The following is a 23,612-nucleotide window of genomic DNA, read 5'->3' as shown; positions in this document are numbered from 1 at the left end:
CATGGTGCCCACCTCTGTGGTCACTTTAGAAGCAGCATCTCTCCCTCAGTTCTGAAAGTATAAAGCTTAACACTAAAAAAGAACCAGTTAAGAATTCTGCCCCAACGCATGTGTGGGAGCTCCTTGAGTAAAGAGAGAGTACTAGATAGTTGCAGGAGCCATCTTACATACAATCCCAGGGTAGATGGGACTACTTAATCTGTTTAAAAAATATAAGTTCCGGGGGCGTGGCCAACTGCCGAACATGGCGGCAGCTTAACTCGGGAGCTCCGCAAGGCAGACCGGCCCGCGCAAAAATCCGACTGCTCATCCGTATACTGACCCGCCTGAAGGGGTGAAATCGGCTCCAGGTACCAAGCGGCGCACATCGAGCCGCCCCCGGTGCAAATCCGACACCGAGAAGTGCTCCGTTCGGCAGCGGCGAGGTGAGGCCTCCAACAGCTCAGCAGCACCGGCCTGAAGTACTAGGAGTGCCCGACCGGAAGTTCGCCTTACCCAGCCGGAAGAAGTCGACTCCAGCCGGCGCCCATGTCTCGCCGCCGGACGCCAGGTCTCAACACGGCGTTTGCATAGCGCTGCACCTGGGATCGGCCACCGGTCCCTCTGAGAAGCGATATAACCGCCCTCGAGGGCGGAGGAGTCCCTGCACAGCGAAGGAGCCATCCCAAGACTGCTCTGCCGGGCGGGCGCCCCACACACACGACAAGGTAGGGCGGAGGGCGCCTGGATCGGCGCAGCCCCCCCCCGCAGCACTGAACTTTGGTCCGCGACAACGTTGGGGAGGAGGGACGCTCGCAGCTTAGCGGCGCCAGCCACCAAAACAACCGTAGAAGGCCTGGGGGGCGGCAGTGCAACCCACGTGAAGGGGACACCGCCCTGAGCGGGAGAAAACGGCGAAGTACACCTAGCGCGGACGCCGCCGGCGACACAGCGAAACCTATCATTGACTCCCATTACTGCGACCACGGAGGCGAGGGCCTCACACGTGGCTGAACCATAAGACTGAACTCCGAGCGGAGTGCGACTCGGGCCCGGCGTCAAGGGGCTGCGGTGAGCCACGACCTGAACCTTTACCATCTGCCTCAACGGCACACGCCCAGGGGACGGTGAACACAGTGGGAGGCCGGGCCAAGAACCACGGAACAGACCGAACAGTGCGGGGCCATACTCAGCATAATGGCAGGCAAGAACACGAGGAGCACAACAACGACGCAAGCGAAGCTTGATAAATTTGCCTATTCTCAGAGCGGCCACTCGCAGGGGCCTGGACGTCATTCCACCGGTGCCTCCTCTGATGCAAATGGGACTGGGAAAGTTACACTGGAAGCCATTATGAGAACCCTCACTGAGGTCCAGGCGACAGTGGGCACCATTTCCACCGAGGTGAACCTGCTGAGAGCAGACTTCAAGAAAATGTCAGAGAGGGTGTCTCAAGTGGAGGTAGTCACAAAATCCCTCATTGAAGATACCTCAGATCTACAGGTGGCAATGGAGAGACTGGAGAAGACCACCAAGCAACTACAAGAAAAATTGGATGACCAGGAAGGGCGCTCCAGAAGGAATAACGTCCGCATCCTAGGCCTTCCGGAATCGGAGGGGAAGGGAGCCATGGACCTATACATCGAGGACCTCATCAAGACCAAACTGCAGCCTAAAGACCTGTCCAACTTCTTCTCCATCGAGAGAGCGCACCGCGTCCCGGGGGGTGCGGCCAAACCGGGAGCCTCACCGCGGCCGGTGCTGGCTAGACTCTTCAACTTTAGGGACAGGGACGCCATTCTGCAAGCAGCCAGGGTGGCGCCGCCGGTAAAAATTCAAAACTCTACTCTGGCACTCTTCCCAGACTACACGGCCGAGGTGGCCAGACGTAGAAAATCCTTCAATGAAGTTAAAAAGACACTACGCGACAGGGGCCTGCCCTATTCAATGCTCTTCCCCGCCAAACTGCGGATTGTGGCTGAGGGGAAGACGTGGTTTTTCGACACCCCAGAGGTGGCACGAGAATGGCTGGATGGCTGGAGACCGGTGGGCAAACCCCAACGCCCGCACAAAGAACGCCAAGACCGCCGCAGTGAGAGGACGACGGACCACTGTGCGGCCAGCCCGGCTACTGAACAGGGCGCAGCCGGGGGAATAGACTCTGATCTTGAGAGGGACCCGTTTGATTCTGGTCAGCCTAGCAGGGGTTGATTACCGAGCTGGATGCAACATGATCTGGACACAGCCCTTGGGACTTCGGGCCGATGGAACTGAGTAGGGCGGGTTATGGCCGGTGCCTGTAGGGGACTCACCAACCCCACAAGCAAGTAAGACTAGATAGGGGGGGGACAAAAGCACTCTGCCAAGTTGGGGATGCGGGCGGGATTTCGTCCGTGGTGCAGGGGAGCAGGGAGGGGGTGGGGGGATGGGAGTTGTGAGGTTAAAGTTAAAGTTAAGTTTACTGGTCATCATCACTGCGATTATACAAGGCACAGTTACATTACTAGCCGCCGGCGACAGGCATCGCATCCGCACACTGGCTTCGCCATATTGCTGCACATTGATATCATGGGTCGTGAACCTGAATGGCACAACAAGACCAAGCAACGCCCGCTGAGGGTGCCCCTGTAACGACACTGGTGCCCCCACTGACGCTCCTTACATGGAATGTCAGGGGGTTGGGGGACTAAATTAAGCGTGGTCTGGTGCTGCAAACTATTAAACGTCATAAATCTGAACTAGTGCTGCTGCAGGAAACACATCTAGCAGGGACCACTTGCAAAGCACTGAACAGGCGTGGCTATACCATGGCAGTACGTTCCGAATTTACCTCAGGCTCCAGAGGCACCGGAATACTCCTCAAAAACAACTCGTCCTTTTTAGTTACTAGCCACAAGACAGATGATCAGGGGCGGTTTGCGGCACTTTCAGGCCAGTGGGAGGGGAGGGCCCTGAATGTGGTATCTGTATACATCCCCCCAGCACTTCACTCTACAGCATTACCAGCACTTGGCCAATTTCTTATCGATCTCCCGGAAGGTGATATGATCCTTGGGGGAGACTTCAATGCTATAACAGACCCCTTACTAGACACCTTTCCCATACGAGATCGCCAAAGAGGGGCTGCCACACTTCCTGGATTTCTGACGGCCGTGGGCCTCACGGACGTGTGGCGTCACCTGAACCCCACAGCGAAGCAATACACACACTACTCAGCACCCCACGATAGCCTCTCACGTATTGACTACTTCTTCTTTCTAGGGGTAGGGCTGGGCTCAGTGGATGGACTTGAAATCCTGCCGAGAGGCATTTCTGACCACTCCCCGATCTCCCTTCACCTCTCTACCAAAGAACGTAAGCGAGCTAGGCTGTACCTGATCTATCCTAATTATCTGCAGATACCTGGCATCAGGAAGAAACTTAAGTTGACTACGACACAATATTTCAATGAGAACACAGGATCGGTCACCTCACCCTCAGTACTATGGGAGGCATACAAAACGGTCCTACGAGGGGCATCCATATCGGCCATTACTGGGTATAAAAGGGAGTCCAGAGCTGAGCTGGCTAATTTGGAATTGGCATTACACACGGCGAACAATGCGCACATGGCGGTCCCCACCCCTGACACAGCACACGAGCTACAGCTCCGTCAGCAGCAGCACCAGGCACACCTCACTACAATCACTAAAGGACACCTTGCGAACACCGCGCACCGCATCTACGATGTGGGTGATAAGGCAGGGAAGATGCTGGCATGGCTGGACAAGCGGGGAGGCAGTAACAGGGGGATTCAAAGACTATACGATGCGATGGGCCAGCTACAGACTCACCCGGAACAGATAGTCCACGCACTAGCTCACCACTTCCAGGGGATCTACACACCGACACGACCGGTCACTGAGCAGGAGGCCATAGCGTCACTCAGTCACATTTCCATCCCTGTGCTCACACCTGAAGCACGGCAGGAACTTGAGGCTGACCTGACAGAGGGGGAGGTCCAGTTAGCAATACAGGCGCTGCAGTCCGGCAAGGCTCTAGGCCCTAACGGCATTCCTGTGGAGTGGTATAAGGCGATGGACTCGGTGCTGGCCAAGCCCCTATTAGACATGTACAAAGACAGCGCGAAAAAGGCACTGCTTCCACTCGACCAACGTACGGCCACTATCGTAGCCATCCCCAAACCAGCCAAGCCACCGACAGAATGCGCCTCGTACCGACCCATTTCCCTACTCAACTCAGAAGCAAAGGTCCTGGCGAAACTCCTGGCCAGTCGTCTGACTAAGCACCTGAGTACCCTGATACACCCTGACCAATCGGGCTTCATGCCACACAGGAGCACAGCGCTGAATCTGCGGAGGGTACATGGGGTACTGGCGAGGGCGCATCTTCTTACGGAACAGGCTGCGATACTCTCCCTAGATGCTAAAATAGCGTTTGATCTGGTGGAGTGGGAATACCTGTTTGCTGTCCTAACTCGGATGGGGTTCGGCCCCCAATATCTAGCATGGGTGCGACTACTCTACACCCTACCGATGGCGCAGGTGGTTGCAAATGGCCACACGTTGTCAACCTTTCCACTGGGGAGGGGAACTAGACAAGGGTGCCCGCTATCGCCCCTACTATTTGCGATAGTGCTGGAAACGCTGGCAATCCTGATCAGGGCAACGCCGCTATTCCGGGGCATCACTTGGGACGGCGGGTGGGAGGACAAGGTCTCCCTATACGCGGACGACATGCTGATCTACATGACCGGGCCGACTGAGGGGGTCCCCGCCCTGTTGGCCGTCTGCGATGAACATGGCAAGGCCTCGGGCTATACCTTGAACTGGTCCAAGTCTGTACTCTATGTCCTCAAGGGCCCGGGTCCGGTACTGCCGGCTGACTGTCCCCTCAAGATAACCACCTCCTCGTTTAGGTATTTGGGTATTTTTGTGACGACCGATGCTAAACAGTTCTATACCGAAAACTTGCAGCCACCTCTGCAACGATTGCGTACTGATGTCAAATATTGGGCTGCACTGCCGCTGACCCTCCTAGGGCGAGCGGCGCTCTATAAAATGATGGCTCTCCCAAGATTTCTTTATGTGCTCGAAAACTCCCCTTATGTGGTTAACCCACAGTACTTTCGGCAGGTAGCGGCTTTGGTTTCCAGTCTGCTATGGAGTAATGGTCCAGCGCGGATAGCGCAGACTAAATTGGTGAAGAGCTGGTACGAGGGGGGAATTGCACTGCCCAATCTCCAACTATATAACTGGGCATCACAGCTTAAGGTTATTAATCATTGGATCCACGTCACACGGGAGGACCCCGCATATAAGGCGGATTGGTCACAGCTGGGGACGGAGGGCATGCTTTCGGTGCTGTACAACTACCCGCAAGTGAAAGCCCTACTTGGCCCAACGCTCCACACAGCGACACTTTGGCACGCGGCACAATCACGCCTAGGGTGGAAGGGTAAAATCACCAGGCTAACTCCGTTGTGGGACACTAAAACACTGGGTAACCTGCGGACTTGTAAAGGGTTTGCGAGATGGGACGACATAGGGATCTCGGTGGTGGGGGATCTCTGGGACAAAGGTACGGTTATTCCCTTCCCACAGCTCCAACAGCAATACGGCCTGAGCCCCACTGAAACATACCGATATGTACAAATCAGGCATGCTCTACTACAAGCAATCCCGCCAGACACCACACTCCCAGAGTCATCGCCACTAGAGGACAGGCTACTCACCGAATTCATGGAGCAGAAAGCGACCTCACTCACGTACAAAAAACTGATTAATAACCTGCCAGATCCCACACAAAGACTTAAAGAGAAATGGGTGGGAGAATTGGGTGACATGGATGAAACGGAATGGAACGAGGCACTGGCCTCGCCGCGGGAAGTAGGCATTTCGGCTAGATTCCGCCTAGTGCAGCTCAAGGTGTTACATCGCACCTACTACACCCGCACACTACTACACAGAATACAGAGGGCACCACACCCATACTGCCTCAGGGGATGCGGGGAGGAGGGAACTCTCCTCCACACGTTATGGGAATGTCCGCTAATCAGGGAACTATGGAGGCAGATTATGCGTACAGTCTCACAGGCCATCAATGTATCTGTCCTGCCGGAACCTCGTAAGTGCCTGCTGAACATCTGGGACCCTACGGACTTAAACAGGTATGGACAACTGTGGGTCACACTGGCAGTGACAGTAGCAAAACGAGATATTGCACAGAGGTGGGGCGCCCCGGAGTTGCCGACGGTGGCAGGGTGGATAAGAAACATGGACCTCCTCATGGTGAAGGAAAGAGCAGTGTATGTGTTAAGAGCTTGCCCCCGCAAGTGGAATCAGGTATGGACGCCATGGAACAAATATAGGGGCGAGCCGTGTGAGGCATTGCCGGAGGGTGAGGACTCGGAATCAGAGGGGGACGAGGACTAGTGACAGAGGATGTGCCAGCATAATGAAGAGGGGGGCCGGGAGGCGGCGGGTGCACACCACCGACATAGGTGAATTGCTGAATGACTGAGCCTGTAGGACATAGTATGTAAATGAACACACTCAATTGCACAACGATGACCACTGTTGGGTTTAATGTTTGTTTTCTTTTTTTTCCTTTTTGCTTTCTCTAAGACCTCATATAGTTGATGTCGGACAAATGTATCAAAATTACATTATCGGAGTATTCGTTATGGACAGGGGGCAGAACTGGGCCGTGATATGCATATGCTTGTTTTACTCCCTGTTCGACTACTAGGCAGGCACCGAAACTGATAGTTGCTGCTGTAAAATGTGTTAAGTTTTCACCCTCATGGGGGCACATGCTGCTGATATGTAACTGCAACTAACGAATGACAGTATGAATATCTCTTTTGCACTCCTGACAATAAAGAATGTTTAAAAAAAATATATATATAAGTTCCAGGGCTCTTGTCAGAAAATAACTTTAGCTTTTACCACACATTGTTCTAGCAATGCTGCCAATGATTGAAACAAGACAACTACTATCAGACTCTTTCAAGTGTGACAATTCAAACTGACTATTCCAGGTTGCCAATGCTATAAGAATAGCTTGGGAGACAGGTAATAGTAATGTATATTGAAGTAAAAATTAACTGTTGTGGTTTTCTGTAAATTAGCCAGACAGCACTAACTTGTGGCAGACTGTCGAAAGCACCAGTTTTGACAATTAAGTGCCGGTGCTGAGTACCGGAAACCACCATCTCAAATTAACCACTGACAGATGGCCCAAATCCAACTGTCACGTCACAATTAGCTACAGAACTTTGGGTGGAAACCGCCACTTGGAGTGCATTTTCAGTCACTCTTACTTTGTATTATTGTCAGACATTTGTGCTCCATCATCACAGAGCATATGATATGGGTGATGGGAAAGCATTCCTAGGTTTGAGTGCTACCCTAGCCAGGTCACAGGTTAACTTGGGGAAAAGAGCGTAGTCTTGCGTACTGTGCAGTGTCCCTTTCCTTCCTCCAAGATGATAATTTATGTATGACATTTGCACTTGCTTTCACAGAGAATTTTAGAGGGATGAGTGAAGCCAAGGAACAGTACAGGTGAGGCGAGTGGCATGCTCGGAGAAAGTGGCACAACAGTCCTGACTACCCTATAACCTTCAGAACTGTATACTTCTAGAGGAGACCCCACTATGGAGAATAGACTCAGACCATATTGCACAGATTTAGCAGGGATACCCAGTAGTCAGTTTCAGCACAGTGGTTTAGGTAGAAATTCATGTGACCCATTTAGTCATTTTATTTGATTGATTTGGTTATGTGGGTGGTAACTACTCAAGTTAAAAGAGCACTACTTTGGGTGGACCCATATCACCAAACAGAGCCTACCATACTGTTTGTGTGACTATGTCAAAATCACATAAAACATTTGTACAAAGAGATGTAACACAGGTCTCCTGCACAGGAAGATATACTGTTAAATTGTTAACATGAGGAGTAGGTAGTTCCAAGGACAGAGTAGAAGGGACATTGGACCCTCGAGCAGCTATATTTTAAGCTACGATAATAGATTGAAAATGTTACAATGGCAAGAACATTTTGAAAGTTCAAATTGACTGAGGAATTTCATATATTTGCCACAGATGTGATAAAGGAATATTGCCATCTGTTTGGGCAGCAGGTATCCAGCATATTATCAAAGACGCAAACAGAAATGTGGAAGAATATTCCAATTAAAATCAATGCTGTGACTTCTAGGGAAAGATGTGTACATACTGAAATATAGTTGTAATAACCCAAAATGGAGGGTGCAAAAACTGATTTTTAACTCCACTTCACAATCAGCTCAAGTCCATTGTCTGTGACCAAGGAAGGGGGATGTGCAGACAAAGTGGACCAGTCATCAGTCCTTGAAGCGTAGATAGTAGGTCTCAGTTTGTGACCCATTGAGAATTGCTAAAATCACAGGGATGGTGGATTGCTGAGGTCTTTTTTTAATTTTAAATGCAGTCCAGTTTCAATAAAGGAAAATGGGTGGTGTTTAAAAGTGTGTTTATAAAAAGAAAAGTTTTCTTTTATTGGGAGTAGGACCAGACAACTGCCTGCTCTTTTACAAACATTCACAAAGCAGAAGGGGTCCCTTTCGGGCCTCTTCCCATTTGTGAATGGGTTACCACCTACTTGATGTAGGTGCTAAAATGCAAATGTTTTGCTTCTGGATTTTGTTTACAAAATATTCACACATGCCACTGTGATCTGGTATTAGAAAGGGACATTCTAAACACCTTCCTAATACAAAATTGAAAACGCAATTTATGATTCGTTAACAGGTTACCAAATTGCAAATAGGGCTTTGTACATGTGAAAAAGCGTTTTTGTGTTCACAAATGGGCAGATTCTGTGAATCAGTGAGCTTTGTGACACAAAGCCTTTGGACATGTGGCCACATGTGCCTTTATTTCAGATAAGATCAGCTATCGCAATGCAGCTTATCTGGTGCAGCTGAACTACTTGATTCAAAGGCTTCAGACAATACAAAAGTACTCAGCCAGGTTGGTGCTTGGAATCAGAGCCAGACAGTGAGAACACATTTTGGGAGGCTTGTCCTTCCCTCCTCAGGATCCCTATTAAAGAATGCATCATTTTTAAATTGCTGTGTTTTGTTCACAAAGCCATCTCTGGCTCAGCTCAGACTAAGTGTTTTGCATGATATCATCAGTGCCGTTCTTTAAGATCTACTGACCAGGCTTTTCTCATGATTCCCCGGTTGCGTTGATTCTCTTTGGGTGCATATGCTTTCTCAGTTATGGGTGCCCAGCAGTGGAACATCATTCTGGCTCATCTTTGGGAATAACCAAATGTTCTTAGGTTCCAAAAACTATTGAACATCTGGTTATTCACAAATTCTTCCCTTGGTGGGACTTGTTGACATCCACTTTTCTACAGGCTTTAGCTATGTTTTCTGGTATTTGGATCAGTGCAAAAATACCACAGAAGGCTTAATAGCTCACCCTATAATTACTTTAAAACAAATAAATGAAAATAACTGCATGAAAACATTTGATAAAGGATTTCATGCTCCTTGGATTCAGGGTTTATCTGTGGCTCATGCAGCCAGGGCTGACTCTTTCACTGGCGCAACAGGTGCAGTAGCACCGGGGACCAATGAACCCTGATTACTGCTGTACTTTACATATCAAACAGAAGCCAATGGGCCCATTTCTTTCTTTGCACTGGGGCCCATGGCACACTGACTACGACACTGCATGAAGCAGCACGAGGATGGGTTGTTTGTACTACTGCATGCAACATCAAAAAAAGAATCAATATTAAAATAGTTGTAAACAAACGTCTTTGAAAGGGAGTTTCTTTCTGTGCATGGGCTATCACATGTGTTGCAAAGGAGTGCATTATTTTACTCAACTAGCCCGTATGCTGCACACCGCAAAAATGGAGAGCAAACATAATATCTCATAGCTGTAACTAAACTACATCCTGGACCCAATGGGTCACAAACTGAGACCTACCTCATACTTATATACTGCTTTGCCCATGTCACTCTCTACAAGTTACCTTTAGCGTTTTGTAGCAAATATTCAATTGTATTGACATAATTACAAGAGCAGCAAACATAGGACTGTCCAATTTAAAGCTTTGCTTGAAACAGTCACGAATATTCTAGATCAGGCTATACACTACCAAGTGGGACAATAATTGCATACACTACAATGTTGAAAATCAAAATGAAGAACTTAATACTAAAAATAGTAAATTAGTATAAAAATGTGAAAAAGATAAAGTAATTTAAAACAAATCTAGTTTCTTTCAGAGAAGAATTAAATGTGCTTTTATCAATGTAGATCTATGGCATCTGCGCATTCATTATCTGATGTTCTTATTCTACTTTCTCCTACAGCACATACAACCGGACCAAGGCTGAACAATGATAAGCTGTATAAATTCTCCTACTCTGCAGAGGTGCTCATTGACCGACCAAGAGGAGTAGTCGAAGACAGCGTCGGCCACAGGATATCCTCTAATGTAGATGTCAACTTAGTGTGGAGGAATCCAAGTAGCGATGATGACCAGCTTCTTAGAATTCTGGTAGGATTTCTCTGAAAAATATCCCTGAGCCCAGACACTAAATCTTTGAGAAAGACACATAGGGGCCGATTCACAAAGGGCCTCTACACTCGTGGTGGAGGCCATGAAGCCATGGCAGAGGCCCTGCACTTGTGGCATGAGGGGCCTCTGCACTCGTGGCGAAGGCCCTGCAGTCGTGGTGGTGGCCCCGCAGTCGTGGCGGGGGCAGCTTCTGCGCTCGTGGCGGAGGCCCCGCAGTCGCGGTGGAGGCCCCGCAGTCGTGGCAGGAGGGGGCGCTGCACTCATGGGAGAGGCCCTGCAGTCATGGAGGGACAGCTTCTGCAATCGTGGCGGAGGCCCCACAGTCGTGGTGGAGGCCCCACAGTGGTGACAGGGGCGTCCTCTGTGCTCGTGGCGCAGGACCCTCAGTCATTGCAGAGGCCCTGCAGGCATGGCAGGAGGGCCTCTGTACTTGTGTCGGAGGCCCCCGCAGTCGTGGCAGGGGGGTCTCTGCATTTGTGGCAGAGGCCCGCAATAATGGCAGTGGCTGCACCTATGGTGGGACATTCGCATTGCATTTACTCATTGCTGAGGTCCTGCCACGAGTGTGCCCCCCTCCCCGTCACAATTGCAGGGCCTCTGCCACGAATGAGGAGGTTCTTTGTGAATCAACATCTCAGGAGTTTGCCTATTTCCCAAAGCCTAAAGATAACTACATTAAAGTTAAAACTGACACACAATTATCTATGAGAATAGTGGACTTTGATACACTGCTGGCTTGGTCTGCAAGTTCTATGGAATGTTCAGTGGCGTTTTCCTGTTGTATGCCGGAAGCAGAGGTCAGAGTGCACCAAACAAATAAGAGTAACTGGTCAGCTAAAGATTTGAGGGGGTACTTGGTAAAGGGCGACTATAGGGAGTAGGAGTACCTGTTACTCGGCCTTAATGAAGAAGCGGATTGCCAACAACAGGGGATTAGACAAGTGAGTCTTTTTACAGCATTTTTCTCTTCTCATTGGTCTAACTGGATTTGAGTTCAGAAGTCAAAACGAGCACCCTAAACAATTTTAAGAGAGTGAGACTGATACCTTTACTGTAAAAATAGAAGTACTTGAGCAGTGAGCATTTTTGCTAAAAGTAGTGGAGCTCCTTAACAGTAAAAGTAGACTAGTTTAACTTACTAGTTGTTGGAGGTCTTACCTTTGGTGCTAGCAGCACGATCATTTACTATCAGCTGCAGGCAGCTTTTGTTGTCAGTGCAAGGGGAAGCGATTCTCCTGCTTTTAAGTTACCCTGTATCTGTATGTACGGATGGTTGTCGTATTTGCACAGGTAAGCTTGGCCGAAAGCTCTCTTTACTAAAGAGATGATGCTGGATGACTGGAGAGATAGTTGGATTCTGAGATGGTAAGAGGATTGTACTGCATCTTAATGCAGTGTTCTTTATAGAGGGTTGGAGTAGTCCAGACAGCTAGGGGGATGTTGCTCAGGATCCACTGTGGGCGGAGCCCAGTCTGGTAACCTGTGTTTCAGTGTGACAAGAGCCGAAGGAGGTGGTCATTTTGTCAGTCAGGTAGGGATGGCTTTGTAAACGGTACAGCTGGTTTGGAAGATGGTGTGGGCCAACATGGCTGCTAGTGGATTATCATAAGGGTCAGCCGCGGCCCACGAAGGTAAGAGTGATGGCGCAGTGGGGCCGGCTGGGTGGGATTTCGACAGACAACGATGAAGGAAAATTGATTATTTATTTATTTTTCCCTCATTGTCACATGTCGAAATCCCCCCACCCGGCCCCATCGCCCCACCGTTCTTACCTGCACGGGCCGCAGTTGATAGGGATAGAGATCATGTGGTCATATTCTTCAGGCCCTTGATAAGATGTACTGAGAGAGCAAGGATTGATAGTATCCCAGTGCAAGAGTACAAGGGTTTGAATTTGCATTTTAGCAGTAATGATTTTGCTTTCATTACTAAAGAGAGCTGGCACCAGATTATATTAGTTTTCTTGGTGAAGTGCTTCTTCAGTGTGAGGTCTGTGTATAGAGTATATCCCAGTGAATAGGTGTTGGGAGAAAGTTTGGGTTCCAATCTGTTTAGCCAGTTGTTAGTTGTTTTTCTTGGCGAATGATTGGAATTCGGTTTTGGTGTAGTTGGGCTCAGGTAAGTGCTGGCTATCTAATTCTGAGTGCTTGAAGCATTGGATTCTGGAGTGGAAGAGACTCTTAAGCTGAGTCATGTGTCATAGTATTGAAAGTTTTTGATGATGTTTCAGTCAATAGAGTCTCACTGTGATACATGTAGAGGTTTAAGAGGATGGTAGACAAGATGGAAACCTGATGGGCTCCATAAGTAAAAGGGTACTTCTGGGATCCTGGAGGTGCACATGTGAATGAAATTGCATTGGATGGAGCAGTAGGCACAGGATGTTGCAGGAGAATCCCATTCAAAACTTCAGGCGTGAAGAGTGGGATGGTTGATCATGTGGAATGCAGCTGAAAGGTTCTGTATATGTAGAGGCACTGATCATCTGTGGTTAGCAGGGCTCATCTGTGGGTTGATGATTCTCCGGAATATGTGTTTGTGAGTGATGGATCCGTAGTTGGTGAGGTTGTCTGGGTTTCTTGGGAAGTAAGATGATCTGGCCATTTCAAGCATTTCCAAGAGAATTCTTTGAATGAGTAAGGTTTTGACAACAGTATGGACGGGTGAAATAGCCCTGAGATATCAAATGTAGTTTGTTGTCCGCAAAGATGCTCTGTTTGCAGTGTGTTCTAATACCTCCCCCTTTACTTTCATGCAAATAAATAGCCACGTATAGGAGACTGGACTAGCAGAATACTATTTAGTATGCAGAGAACAATTTTCTCGTGGTAGACAATCACTGACATGGAAAGCATACTATTTTTATCTAGAATCATGAATTTACACTGATCCATTGTAGACTCTTGAGAAACCAGGTCTACGTTTTGTGTGTTTGCATCAGTTTGGTTAGATACTATGAAATGACTGTATAGTCCTGAGGTATTTTTCAGATGTGTTGATAGTCATTGACTGGCTAAAGATGATAAATGGAGCAAGGAGAGGAGCTGTGGTGGCACAGAGTCATAACTAGGTGTACATGGAATTCACAGAATTTGATTCCGCAGAATCACATGGAATTACATTAAAATTGAGCCAGAGTCGACGGAATTCCACAACGGGACAAAGTGGGAATTTGGTGCTATTAAGTAGCACAGAATACACCCTCACACCCAAAAGGGATGTGGGGATGCCTTTGCCTAAAAAAATATTGTGGCCAAATTCCTGCCATGTTGAGAACCACTGTATACCACTCTGTGTACTTGCATTCTCTGCAGTAATTGCATTTTTTAATCACTGCAGAGTATGTAAGGGCACCAAGTGGTATGCAGTGGTTTCTAAACACAGCGAGAAGAGGGAGTGCTCCCTCTCAGTTAAAAAACAATGCATTTAAGTACTTTATTTTGCCTGCGGAGCAGCAGAATTTGACAGTAATATCTGCGTTACAAGAGTAATGCTGAATTACCAAATTCCTCCGATTCCGTGGTTGGAATTAACAATTCCAGCCAGCCTAGTCATAAAGACTCTTTCAGGTGTTTAGTTTTAGGTCCCTTCTTCCCATTCATTCTACTCTCATTTACATGTTTTTGGTAGTGCTGGAATCTGGATTTCTTAGAACCTGTCCTCTAGTGGTTAACCCCTTCCACGCTGATGACGAGCTGGGCTCGTCATGGCGTAGCCTCCTCGCAAGCTGATGACGAGCCCAGCTCGTCACGTAAAGTGCGTTTTCGCAAATGCCAGCGTGCGAGCGGTATTCCGCTAGCGCGCATGGTGTTAATGTGCATGGCATCTGTTTAAGAGAAATAAGAGTCTGAGGTCTCTAAGAATATTTCTGAATGTGAGCTTGTACATCTTGAATTACTGGAGGAGTTGGGGAGCACAGAATCAGATTGAAAGCAACAAATATTGCCTTTTTGCTCTCACTCACATTCCTCTTTGTTCTTGATTTCTTCTATGATTGGCATACTATTTTATGCCTTTGCATTGACAGTGTTCTTTGTTTGTTGTTAACCCATTCATACAAAATCTTACTGATAGTGTTTCATTCTGACTTCTGTGCAAATCCCTGTTCACTCAGTGGTCGAAATTATGAGTTAGGCGGAGATTACTGCATCTAGTAATTGCTAGGTATGATGAAGTCCATACCTCCTCCCTTTTCCCCAGGTGCGTATCAGCAGGTCAAACTTACTGATGTACACTTATGGGAGGAAATTCCTGGTAAATGCCAAGGCATGTGAATTTTTGTGCATAAAGACCCAAAATCTGAATGTTATGCCTTATTTTCATGAGCTAAACTTCTAATAAACAATATTGGTCCCATCCGATAAATTCTGATCATAAGTTTTTACTTTTCCAATTGTTTTACAGATCAAAGATGTCAAAATTGAAAGTGTGAATGAACGCCCAAATGAAAAAAACATATTCATGGGAACCAATGTACTGGACATTCTGGGAAAAGATCTCCTCACATCCTTACAAAGGCCAATGTATTTGCACTGGATCAATGGAAAGGTAAGATTTCGGGAATCCAGGGTTTAAGAGTGCAGTGTATGAGAAGAGAACGTACTTAACCTAATTAGTATTACCTTTAACACAGACAGACTTAAAAATACCTACGGGGGGTTTTTTCGGGTAACTTAAGCAAGTTAGATTTGCAAGAGAACGATCTACTCAATAATGGTTGTGGTTTTTTAAACTGTATTTTATTCAAAATGTCACACACTATCAAGCTTATTACGATATTGGGTGAACTGTCTTGGTGTGAGAACCAACCGAGCACAGGTTGACAGTTCCACACTCCCTATTATGATGTGACCTCACATGGTGCGGTAGCAAACTCCCATTTCTCTATGGGAGCTTATGCTGCAGTCGGAAACCAATTGCAGCACAAGCACTCATAGAGAAATTGCAGTTTCTGTGAATACCTGCCACACGGTGCAGGGAAGTGCCTCCCAGGCCCCCAACTGGAGGCTGCTGAGGGATGGGGGCCCTGATAGGGGCCCTCTCAGTCACTTTCCGGCAGACCTTCACAAATCGTATGCTCGACATGGAAAGTCTGACTGAAACCAACATCATAATTCCGATGTCAGGTACGTCGTCCGTGAGGGATTATGTTGCATTTCCGACTGGCCAACAGGCTCCTTGAGCCCGTCGGAAGCCAGCTGGAATGACCGGCCGGCTTGACTTGCGACCCCCGTAATCGACAAACCAAGGCTGTCGGTCGGACATCCGACCCACATCCTAATTAGGCCCTTGTTAGGATCTGGGGTCTCTAGTTATCAATGGTATTCACTTTTGTCTAAATAGGGACCCTTACTTCTAAGTCAGGATAAGGGGATTACACTCCTTAATAACCCCTGCTCACCCCTTGGTAGCTTGGCACAAGCAGACATGCTTATCTCAGAGGCATTGTGTTAAGCATTTGGGAATATACACAGTAATACAGTGAAAACACTGCAGATGGACACAACACAGGTTTTATAAAAATAAGTATTCTTTATATAGACTTAACACATGACCACAAACGATAAAAATCCACAATACTGCACCTAAAATCACTTTAAAGATGATCAACGTTACTTAGTTCAAGTTGATGATAAATGCGACAAAGTTCTCAACAAAGTACCTGGATGCGTAACGCAAAGTAAACAAAAGGCTCGCAAAAGGGGAGATGCGTCGGTTCCATGATCCGGGGGAGATGATGCTTCGTGACTCAATGCTTGCGCAGAGTAGGGGATGCGTCATAATCCTTATCAGTGCGGAGGTGATGTGTGGATTCTTGACCTGCGGGCCCGTTGCGGTGCGCAATATGGCGCCTTGATACGATGCGATGATCCGGTTGCGATGCGAGAACATGGCGCCCTTGATGCGGCGATGCGATGACAATGCGTAGACACCCTGGCAGCCTTGCGACGACTCTGTACTTTAGAGCCTTGACAGGCCCTGCGACACGCTTCTCCGGTGATGTGATGGCGACTCTATCGATGGCGTCACACTTCTCCGGTGATGCTACAGCAGGCAGCTTCGATGAACACACGCTTCCTGGGAGATGTGGCGAAGGCTCGCTTCTCCGGCGATGCGACGATTTCAGCTGGGGCGGCAACACGCTTCCTTCTCGATGCATCGCGCTTCCAGCACCCAGCGACTCGCAAATGTCTGAAGTTGAGAATTCCCAGCAAGGAAATTCAGAGGGGAGCTGGAGATGAAGTCTTTTGTCCCTGACACTTCAGCAGGAGGCAACCACAGTTCAAGCCCTTGGAGAATATTCTGTAAATGAGGAAGTCCTTAAAAAGTTCCTTCTCCTTTCCTTGGCACTGAAGCAACCACTGCAGGCCAACCCAGCAAACAGCACACTGGCAGAGGGGCAGTAAAACTCCTGCAGCTTCCTTGGTTCTTCTCCTTGGCAAAGGTTTTCTTGTTCTAGAAGTGATCTAATTTCTTGGGATCAGGGTCCCAATATTTATACCCCAAAATCCTTTGTTCTCTGAAGGCAGAGAAGCCTCTGCCTAGTCCAAACCAGTTCCTGAGCACTTTGTTTACATGACTCTCTCCTTCCTTTCACTGTACAGGGCAGAGACATCAGCCACCCCACATGAGGTGAAGCCAACACAGGGGAGGGAATGCACAGCTCTGGAGCACTTTGTTGACAAGATTCTTTCTCTCCTTGCACAGTGCAGGGCAGAGACATCAGACAAGCCACAGGAGGTGGAGCCAGCATTGTAGAGGGAAGGCTCAGCCCTATTCAGGTCCCAGTTCCAACTCCTCCCCCCCATCTAGATCCAAATCTCTCTATTCACCACTGGGCTGCCTCAGCCTGACTCCTGGAATCCACCAGCCCTGTCAGTCACAAACCCAGACAAGGAATACACAACCTAGCAGAGGCAGGACTGGACAGTTCGGCAAGAAAATACCTACTTTCTAAAAGTGGTATTTTCAAACACAGAATATTAAAACCAACTTTACTAAAAGATGTATTTTATCATTCTGAGTTCAGGTATACTAAAGTCGAATTTCTACCATGTTCCCTGAGTCAGTTAGGATTATAAGAATGTAATAATCTAACTGCCCATTCTAGCCTATGGAGAACAGGTAGCCCTCAATAGTGGAAAACGAAAACGGCTGTAGTTCACTATTAGGGCATGCTACAGACGCCAGAGTATGTCCTACCTTATACTTACAATGCACCCGGCCCTTGGGCCTACCATAGGGGATGCAAAGGGGGGAAGGTTTAGGGCCTGGCAAGTGGGTGCACTTGCCAAGTCGACATGGCAGTACTAGACTGCACACAGGCCTTGCAATGGCATGCCTGAATTACACTTTACAAGCTGCTTCTGTGGGTGGCACAAACAGTGCTGCAAGTCCATCACCTGTTGTGTTTGCATATTCCGCCCTAAGTGCGCTGGGGATGCCCAGACATGGGTCCCAGGCACTCCACACCACTGGAGTCAAGCTAGCCGGGCTGATGAGAGGTGTTACCTCGAAACCGGTCCGGTCCTCGGATGCTTGATTCCGTTCTGGGAAGGACATGGCTTTTGTAGTTCGGACTGGACTGTTCCCATGGGGCACAGGGTCAGAGCTGATTTGCATATCGCCATTGTCTAACCCGGGGTGGTGTGGAGTGCAAAATAACGATGGATTTGGGCCCAGATCTTTGGACTGGGTTGAGTGTGTGACATTGATCCACATTCGGTCCATCACCTGTTGTGTTTGCAAGCCCACCAGCAGCATTTGATTTACAAGCCCTGGGCACACATGGTGCACTGTACTAGGGGCTGACAGGTAAATAAAATAACCCAATCATGGAATCACAAATTAGTACATCAATTTAACATAGGGAGCACTTGCACTGTGGCACTGAATAGCAGTGGCACAGTGCCCAAAGCATGTAACCAGCAAAAACATATCAAAACAGAGGAGGTAATCCATCAAAATGGAAGGGAGACTCATTCCAATGATGCCAGGTCTAACACATGTCCCCTCCAGCTGAAATGTGGGGAGAAATACCTTTCCCCTTGGGAGTTCTCTTCACTAAGGTGAAAAAATCTGGACAGACCATCAGCGTTGGCTTGTTCTGTACCAGGGCGGTGTTCCACCATAAAGTCCATACCCTATAGGGAAATGGACCACCTCAACAACTTTGGGTTCTCACCCCTCATCTGCATTAGCCATCTGAGGGGCCTGTGGTCGGTCTGAACCAGGAAGTGAGTCCCAAACAAGTATGGTCTCAACTTCTTCAGTGCCCAGACCACAGCAAATGCTTCACGCTCAATTGCACTCCACCTTTGTTCCCGTGGAAGTAACCTCCTACTGATTTATTTTTTTGGGAAAACATATTTTATTGAAGGTTTTCCATCATACAATAATATTACGTTATTCAACGCCCTCAAGTATCAAACATATCTTCATTATATCCCAACACATTCAAAGCCTTACCCCCTTCCCTCCCCCAAACGGTGTGGGCATGTGAGTTTAAATTAGCGCATCATGTATTGTACTACTGTGAGTGTGGTGTGCTCAACTTAATGGGGATTCGAAGTGCTAATCATGCATTCCCAGTGCTCTAGCTGTCCTCATCTGTCTGTTGGTTTGACAGGGCCTGCACTAATGTTTCCCATTCTCTGGCATGTTCCAATGCTTTGTCCTGCTTGGTGCGCTGCGCCTGTCTCAGCCGGAGCGTACTTTCGCTCCTTGCCCATTTACCAAGCTCTGCTATCCAGCGTTTATATGATGGTCCCTCCTTCGATTTCCAGTGTAAGGTGATTTCCCTTTTAGCCAATATGAGCCCTAAATCTATAAACGTTCTCGTTATTTTTGTTTTGGGTGTATGGGGAAACCAAAGTAGTACACATGTAGCCATGTCATATGTCAGATCTCTGCTCGTGACTTCATTCAAAAGTGCTCCCACCTCCACCCAATAATCCCCTATTTTCGTGCAGTCCCAGAGCATGTGCTCCAATTCTGCTCCTTCTGTTAAGCATCTGGGGCAGGTCGCGTCTTGCTTTTGGAAGTATTTCTGAATCTTCCCCAGTGTCAGATTAGCCCGGTGTACTATGAAGAACTGTATTAATTGAAGTCTCGTGTTTCGTGTACCCTTCTATGCCCTCCTAAGGAAATGTCCCCATGCTGTGTCTGGTATTGGTCTGCCTATCCCCTCCTCCCATTTCAATTTCAGAGCTATCAATGGTTGTAACCCTTCATTTAACATCCTAGATTGGAGGCATGGGACTGCCTTATATGTCCCCGATGCCATTACCACATACTGGCATGCCATGGTCGTTTTGGGTTCAGCTCGCCCCTCCCTCCAAAGCCTCCGGATTGCCGCCACCACCGCCGCATGGATCAGGAAGTCGCCTGTCGGGAGGTCATATATCTCCTGTAAAGTATGAAAAGAAAGCAACTCTCCCCTTCATAGAGGTCTCCCACCATCTGGATTCCGAATTGCTCCCAGTCAGTAACCTCCTACTGATGAAGGCTACAGGTTGGTCTAGGCCCTCTTCATTAACCTGTGATAGAACAGTCCCCACACCATGCTCTGAAGAGTCTGTATGAACAATGAATTCCTTTGAGAAGTTGGGCGCCTGAAGCACGGGTGCTATGCACATGGCAGAATTCAGGGCATCAAAAGCCTTCTGACAGGTGTCAGTCCAGTTCACATTCTTGGGCTGCTTCCTGGAAGTCAGCTCAGTCAAGGGTGCCACAATGTTACCATACCCCTTGACAAACCTCCTATAGTACCTCGTGAGTCCTAAAAAGGCTCTCACCTGTGTCTGAGTCTTTGTGGGTTCCCATGCCAGGATGGTATCAATCGTGGGTTGTAGGGGCGCCACCTGGCCGCTTCCTACCTGGTGACCCAAGTACACCACAGAACCCTGCCCGATCTGGCACTTACTCGTCTTGATCGTGAGGCATGCCTTGCGCAGTGCCATCAACACTTCCCAGAGGTGGTGCAGATGTTCTTCCCAACTAGCCCTGAACACTGCAATATCATCCAGGTAGGCGGCACTGAAATCCTCCAGTCCAGCCAACACCTGGTTGACCAACCTCTGAAAGGTGGCAGCTGCATTCTTCATCCCAAAGGGCATAACCTGGAATTGGTTGTGCCCATCTGGTGTGAAGAATGCTGACCTCTCCTTAGCCCCATCAGTCAAGGTGATCTGCCAGTACCCAGACATCAAATCAAACGTGCTGAGGTACCGTGCAGCCCCTAACCGATCAATGAGCTCATCAGCTCTGGGGTTGGGGTGTGCGTCAGTCCTGGTGACTGAATTGAGACCTGTTGTATGTTATTTACATGCCCTTCTTCTTCCTTTACTCATTCCTCTTGTTCAGCCTATGATGCCTATAGAATGTCATGACTGCATGGAATGTGGTGTGCAGGGAGTTAGGCAGTTGATGTCAGCAGGCTGAGCAGGAAGGTTATCTTGCTCCTGGTGGGGCATACTTTACAGCTTATTCTATCTTGCTTATCTATGATTCCTGTAACTTACCGACAAATAAAGTTACTACTTGGAACTAACAACTTGACTTCATGAACATTCATACTTTATTACATTGGCGTCAATTTGGTCTTGAACCCCTGCAAACCGACCTGACTTCATGAACATTCATACTTTATTACAAGCCCTCAGTAGTCCACACAGAACCGGAGTGCAGGTGTGGCACCCGGCGAGGCAGCCTTGGGCTGGCCCAAGGACTGTTTGAGGACTCAATGACCCCTAAAGCAAACATCTTGGAGATTTCCTCCTTAATGTAAGCCCTAACCTTGTCAGTCACTCTGTAAGCCTTGTGCTTCACAGGAGGACTGTCTCCAGTGTCCACATCATGGACGCACAGTTCAGTGACACCAGGAACCAAGGAAAATAGATCAAAGAATTGCCCCACAGTTGGCGACAATCTTGCTGCTGATCAGGGGTCAGTGTGGCAGAGAGGCTGACACCATCCACTGACCCATCTTGCTCTGTTGCAGACAGGAGGTCAGAAAGAGGCTCGGTCTCCTCCTCCATTCCATCATCTGTCGCTAGGAGCATGCCCACTTTGGACCTTTCTAAGTAGGGCTTTAGGCGTTTAACATGCAGGACCTGCAAGGGGTTCCTGGGAGACTGCAAGTTCACCAGATAAGTGACATCACTCTTGCGCTCTGTGAGAAGTTGGCCTGATATATGATGTTTCCAATTCTGGAACCACATTGTATCAGTCCAAACAACCCTTATGATGATCGGTTGTAAGTCAACCTTATAGACCAGTTATCCTAGTGGTAACGTGGACAAAGCAGTCTTAGGCTAAACTCTGAAAGGCATGTGAAGCCAGCTGCATTACCATACACAACCCCCTTGAATACCAAATGAAAGGACACCACACAGATATATATTGAAAATATATATATATTTATTAACTACAAATATCCCCTGAACTCTTTATGAGCACAGAAGCACTAGAGTTAAACAAAACACAGTTTAAAATACACAAAAGTTGCACAAAATGGATGAGCCCTAGGGGCCACCTAAACCATATACTAAGAAAGTGGTATAAGAGATACCAATCTAAAAGGAAACAGGCCTAGGGCATTGGGAATCGCTGGAGCTGTTCGGGACTAGCAGTGACTAAGTCGGGAAAGGCCCGCGGGACTCGGGTGCAGTGTTTAAAGTGCACGCACTCACCAATACAAAGTCTATGGTGCGTAAAAGTTAGAAAGTTAGTTAGTTCGGAACCTTCCGAGTGACCTAGAAAGCTTAAACTTGAGACACAGGCCCTAGAGGTGTGTACCAGTGTAGGAACACCGGCGTTGCTGATTTACCTCACCCACCGGAAGCGGGTGCACAGGGTCGAAGTAGTGTCGGGTTTCGTCACGCTGGTCGATGGTGCTTGGAGCTGAAGATGCTGCAGGCGGCTCGATGTGAAGAGTTCGGGTGGATCCAAGGGTGGATCTGAAGATGTGAAGACCTGAAAGCAGAGGGGACAATGTTCAAAGTCACTAGCCAGTGACTACCGTGGAACCAGATTGGAACCAAGCGATGTCGGGTGCAAACAGGCGTTGAGGTGTAGCTTCTCTCTGCAGCCACGTGGACACCAGGGATCGAGGACATCCAGGATTCGGTCACAAGCTGTCCCACGCAGGTTTCTCGCTGCTGGCAGTGTCGGCAACTTGATTGAAGCAAATAGGCCTTGGCTAATGCAAGCCACGCAGGAGTTGCAAAAAGGCTTGTTACTCGGACCAGCAAGGTCAGAACAGGTGCTCCTTTTTACAGGAGCTAGGGCAAGTCTGGAGCAACCAGACCTGCAGTGTAGTTCTTCGGTTTTGTTGCCAAGATGGCCGCTGACCACGTGGCTAGTGGCCGGGATGGCGCATCGAGTAGCACAATGCAAAAGGGCCCCACGCAGATCGTGGAGAGGCTGGGGGGCTGATCTTCGGTGCAAGGGCTGATCGGTAGTGGGGGTTCTCAGTCACCAAAGCACAACGTCGAGGATGCCTCTGATGCTGCGCAGTCAGCTCTTCGGGTGTCTTCCAAGATGTCCGGTCCCACATCTCTTGGTACCTCCACAGGTCCCTTCTTTGCAGGGACTGTGGATCGGGCTGTGAGAAGTCTGGGAGTCTGGGTCTTGTCAGGCTCTGGGCTCGGGCTCCGGTGGGAGGCGGCGGCAAAGCAGACGTCGATTCGCTGGTTGGTACCTGTGTTCACAGGGTGGCCACTCCTAGGCCACAAGGGAGATGCTCTTCAGTCTTCTGTGCAGCAGAATGTCGAAGTCCAGTCATCTTCTTAGTTTCAAGTTGATTCAGGATGATCTGAGGTGCTATGGCACTGCTCCCACTCTTATTCCCAATCTGAGGGGTGGATCACCTGCTAGGTCCCTCCTCTGGGTGGGACCAGGAAGGGGGGCGGTTACACCCCCTTTCCTTTGTCCAGCTCCTCGCCAGCCCTGGGTCTGGAAAGTCCCTGGACCGGTTTGGACTGGCTTATGTACGGGGACACCTTGTGTGCCCCGGGCATGTCTCAATCTATTCAGCCC

The 23,612-nt window shown here is 48.6% G+C and overlaps 1 protein-coding gene across 1 annotated transcript in view; it reads left to right on the top strand.

The window, feature by feature from the left end:
- MTTP (microsomal triglyceride transfer protein) overlaps positions 1–23,612 on the top strand; it is a 289,877-nt gene that overhangs the window by 65,605 nt on the left and 200,660 nt on the right. Inside the window, exons 2-3 of the mRNA XM_086961598.1 lie at positions 10,363–10,550; positions 14,976–15,119. Of these exons, the coding sequence (XP_086817724.1) occupies positions 10,363–10,550; positions 14,976–15,119 (332 nt within the window). The remainder of the gene's footprint in view (positions 1–10,362; positions 10,551–14,975; positions 15,120–23,612) is intronic.

Source organism: Lissotriton vulgaris, chromosome 3_1 (assembly GCF_964263255.1).
Source record: "Lissotriton vulgaris chromosome 3_1, aLisVul1.2, whole genome shotgun sequence".
Classification (NCBI taxonomy): Eukaryota; Metazoa; Chordata; class Amphibia; order Caudata; family Salamandridae; genus Lissotriton; species Lissotriton vulgaris.
Note: the sequence above shows the minus strand (reverse complement) of the source record. Positions and strands in the feature narration are given on the sequence as shown.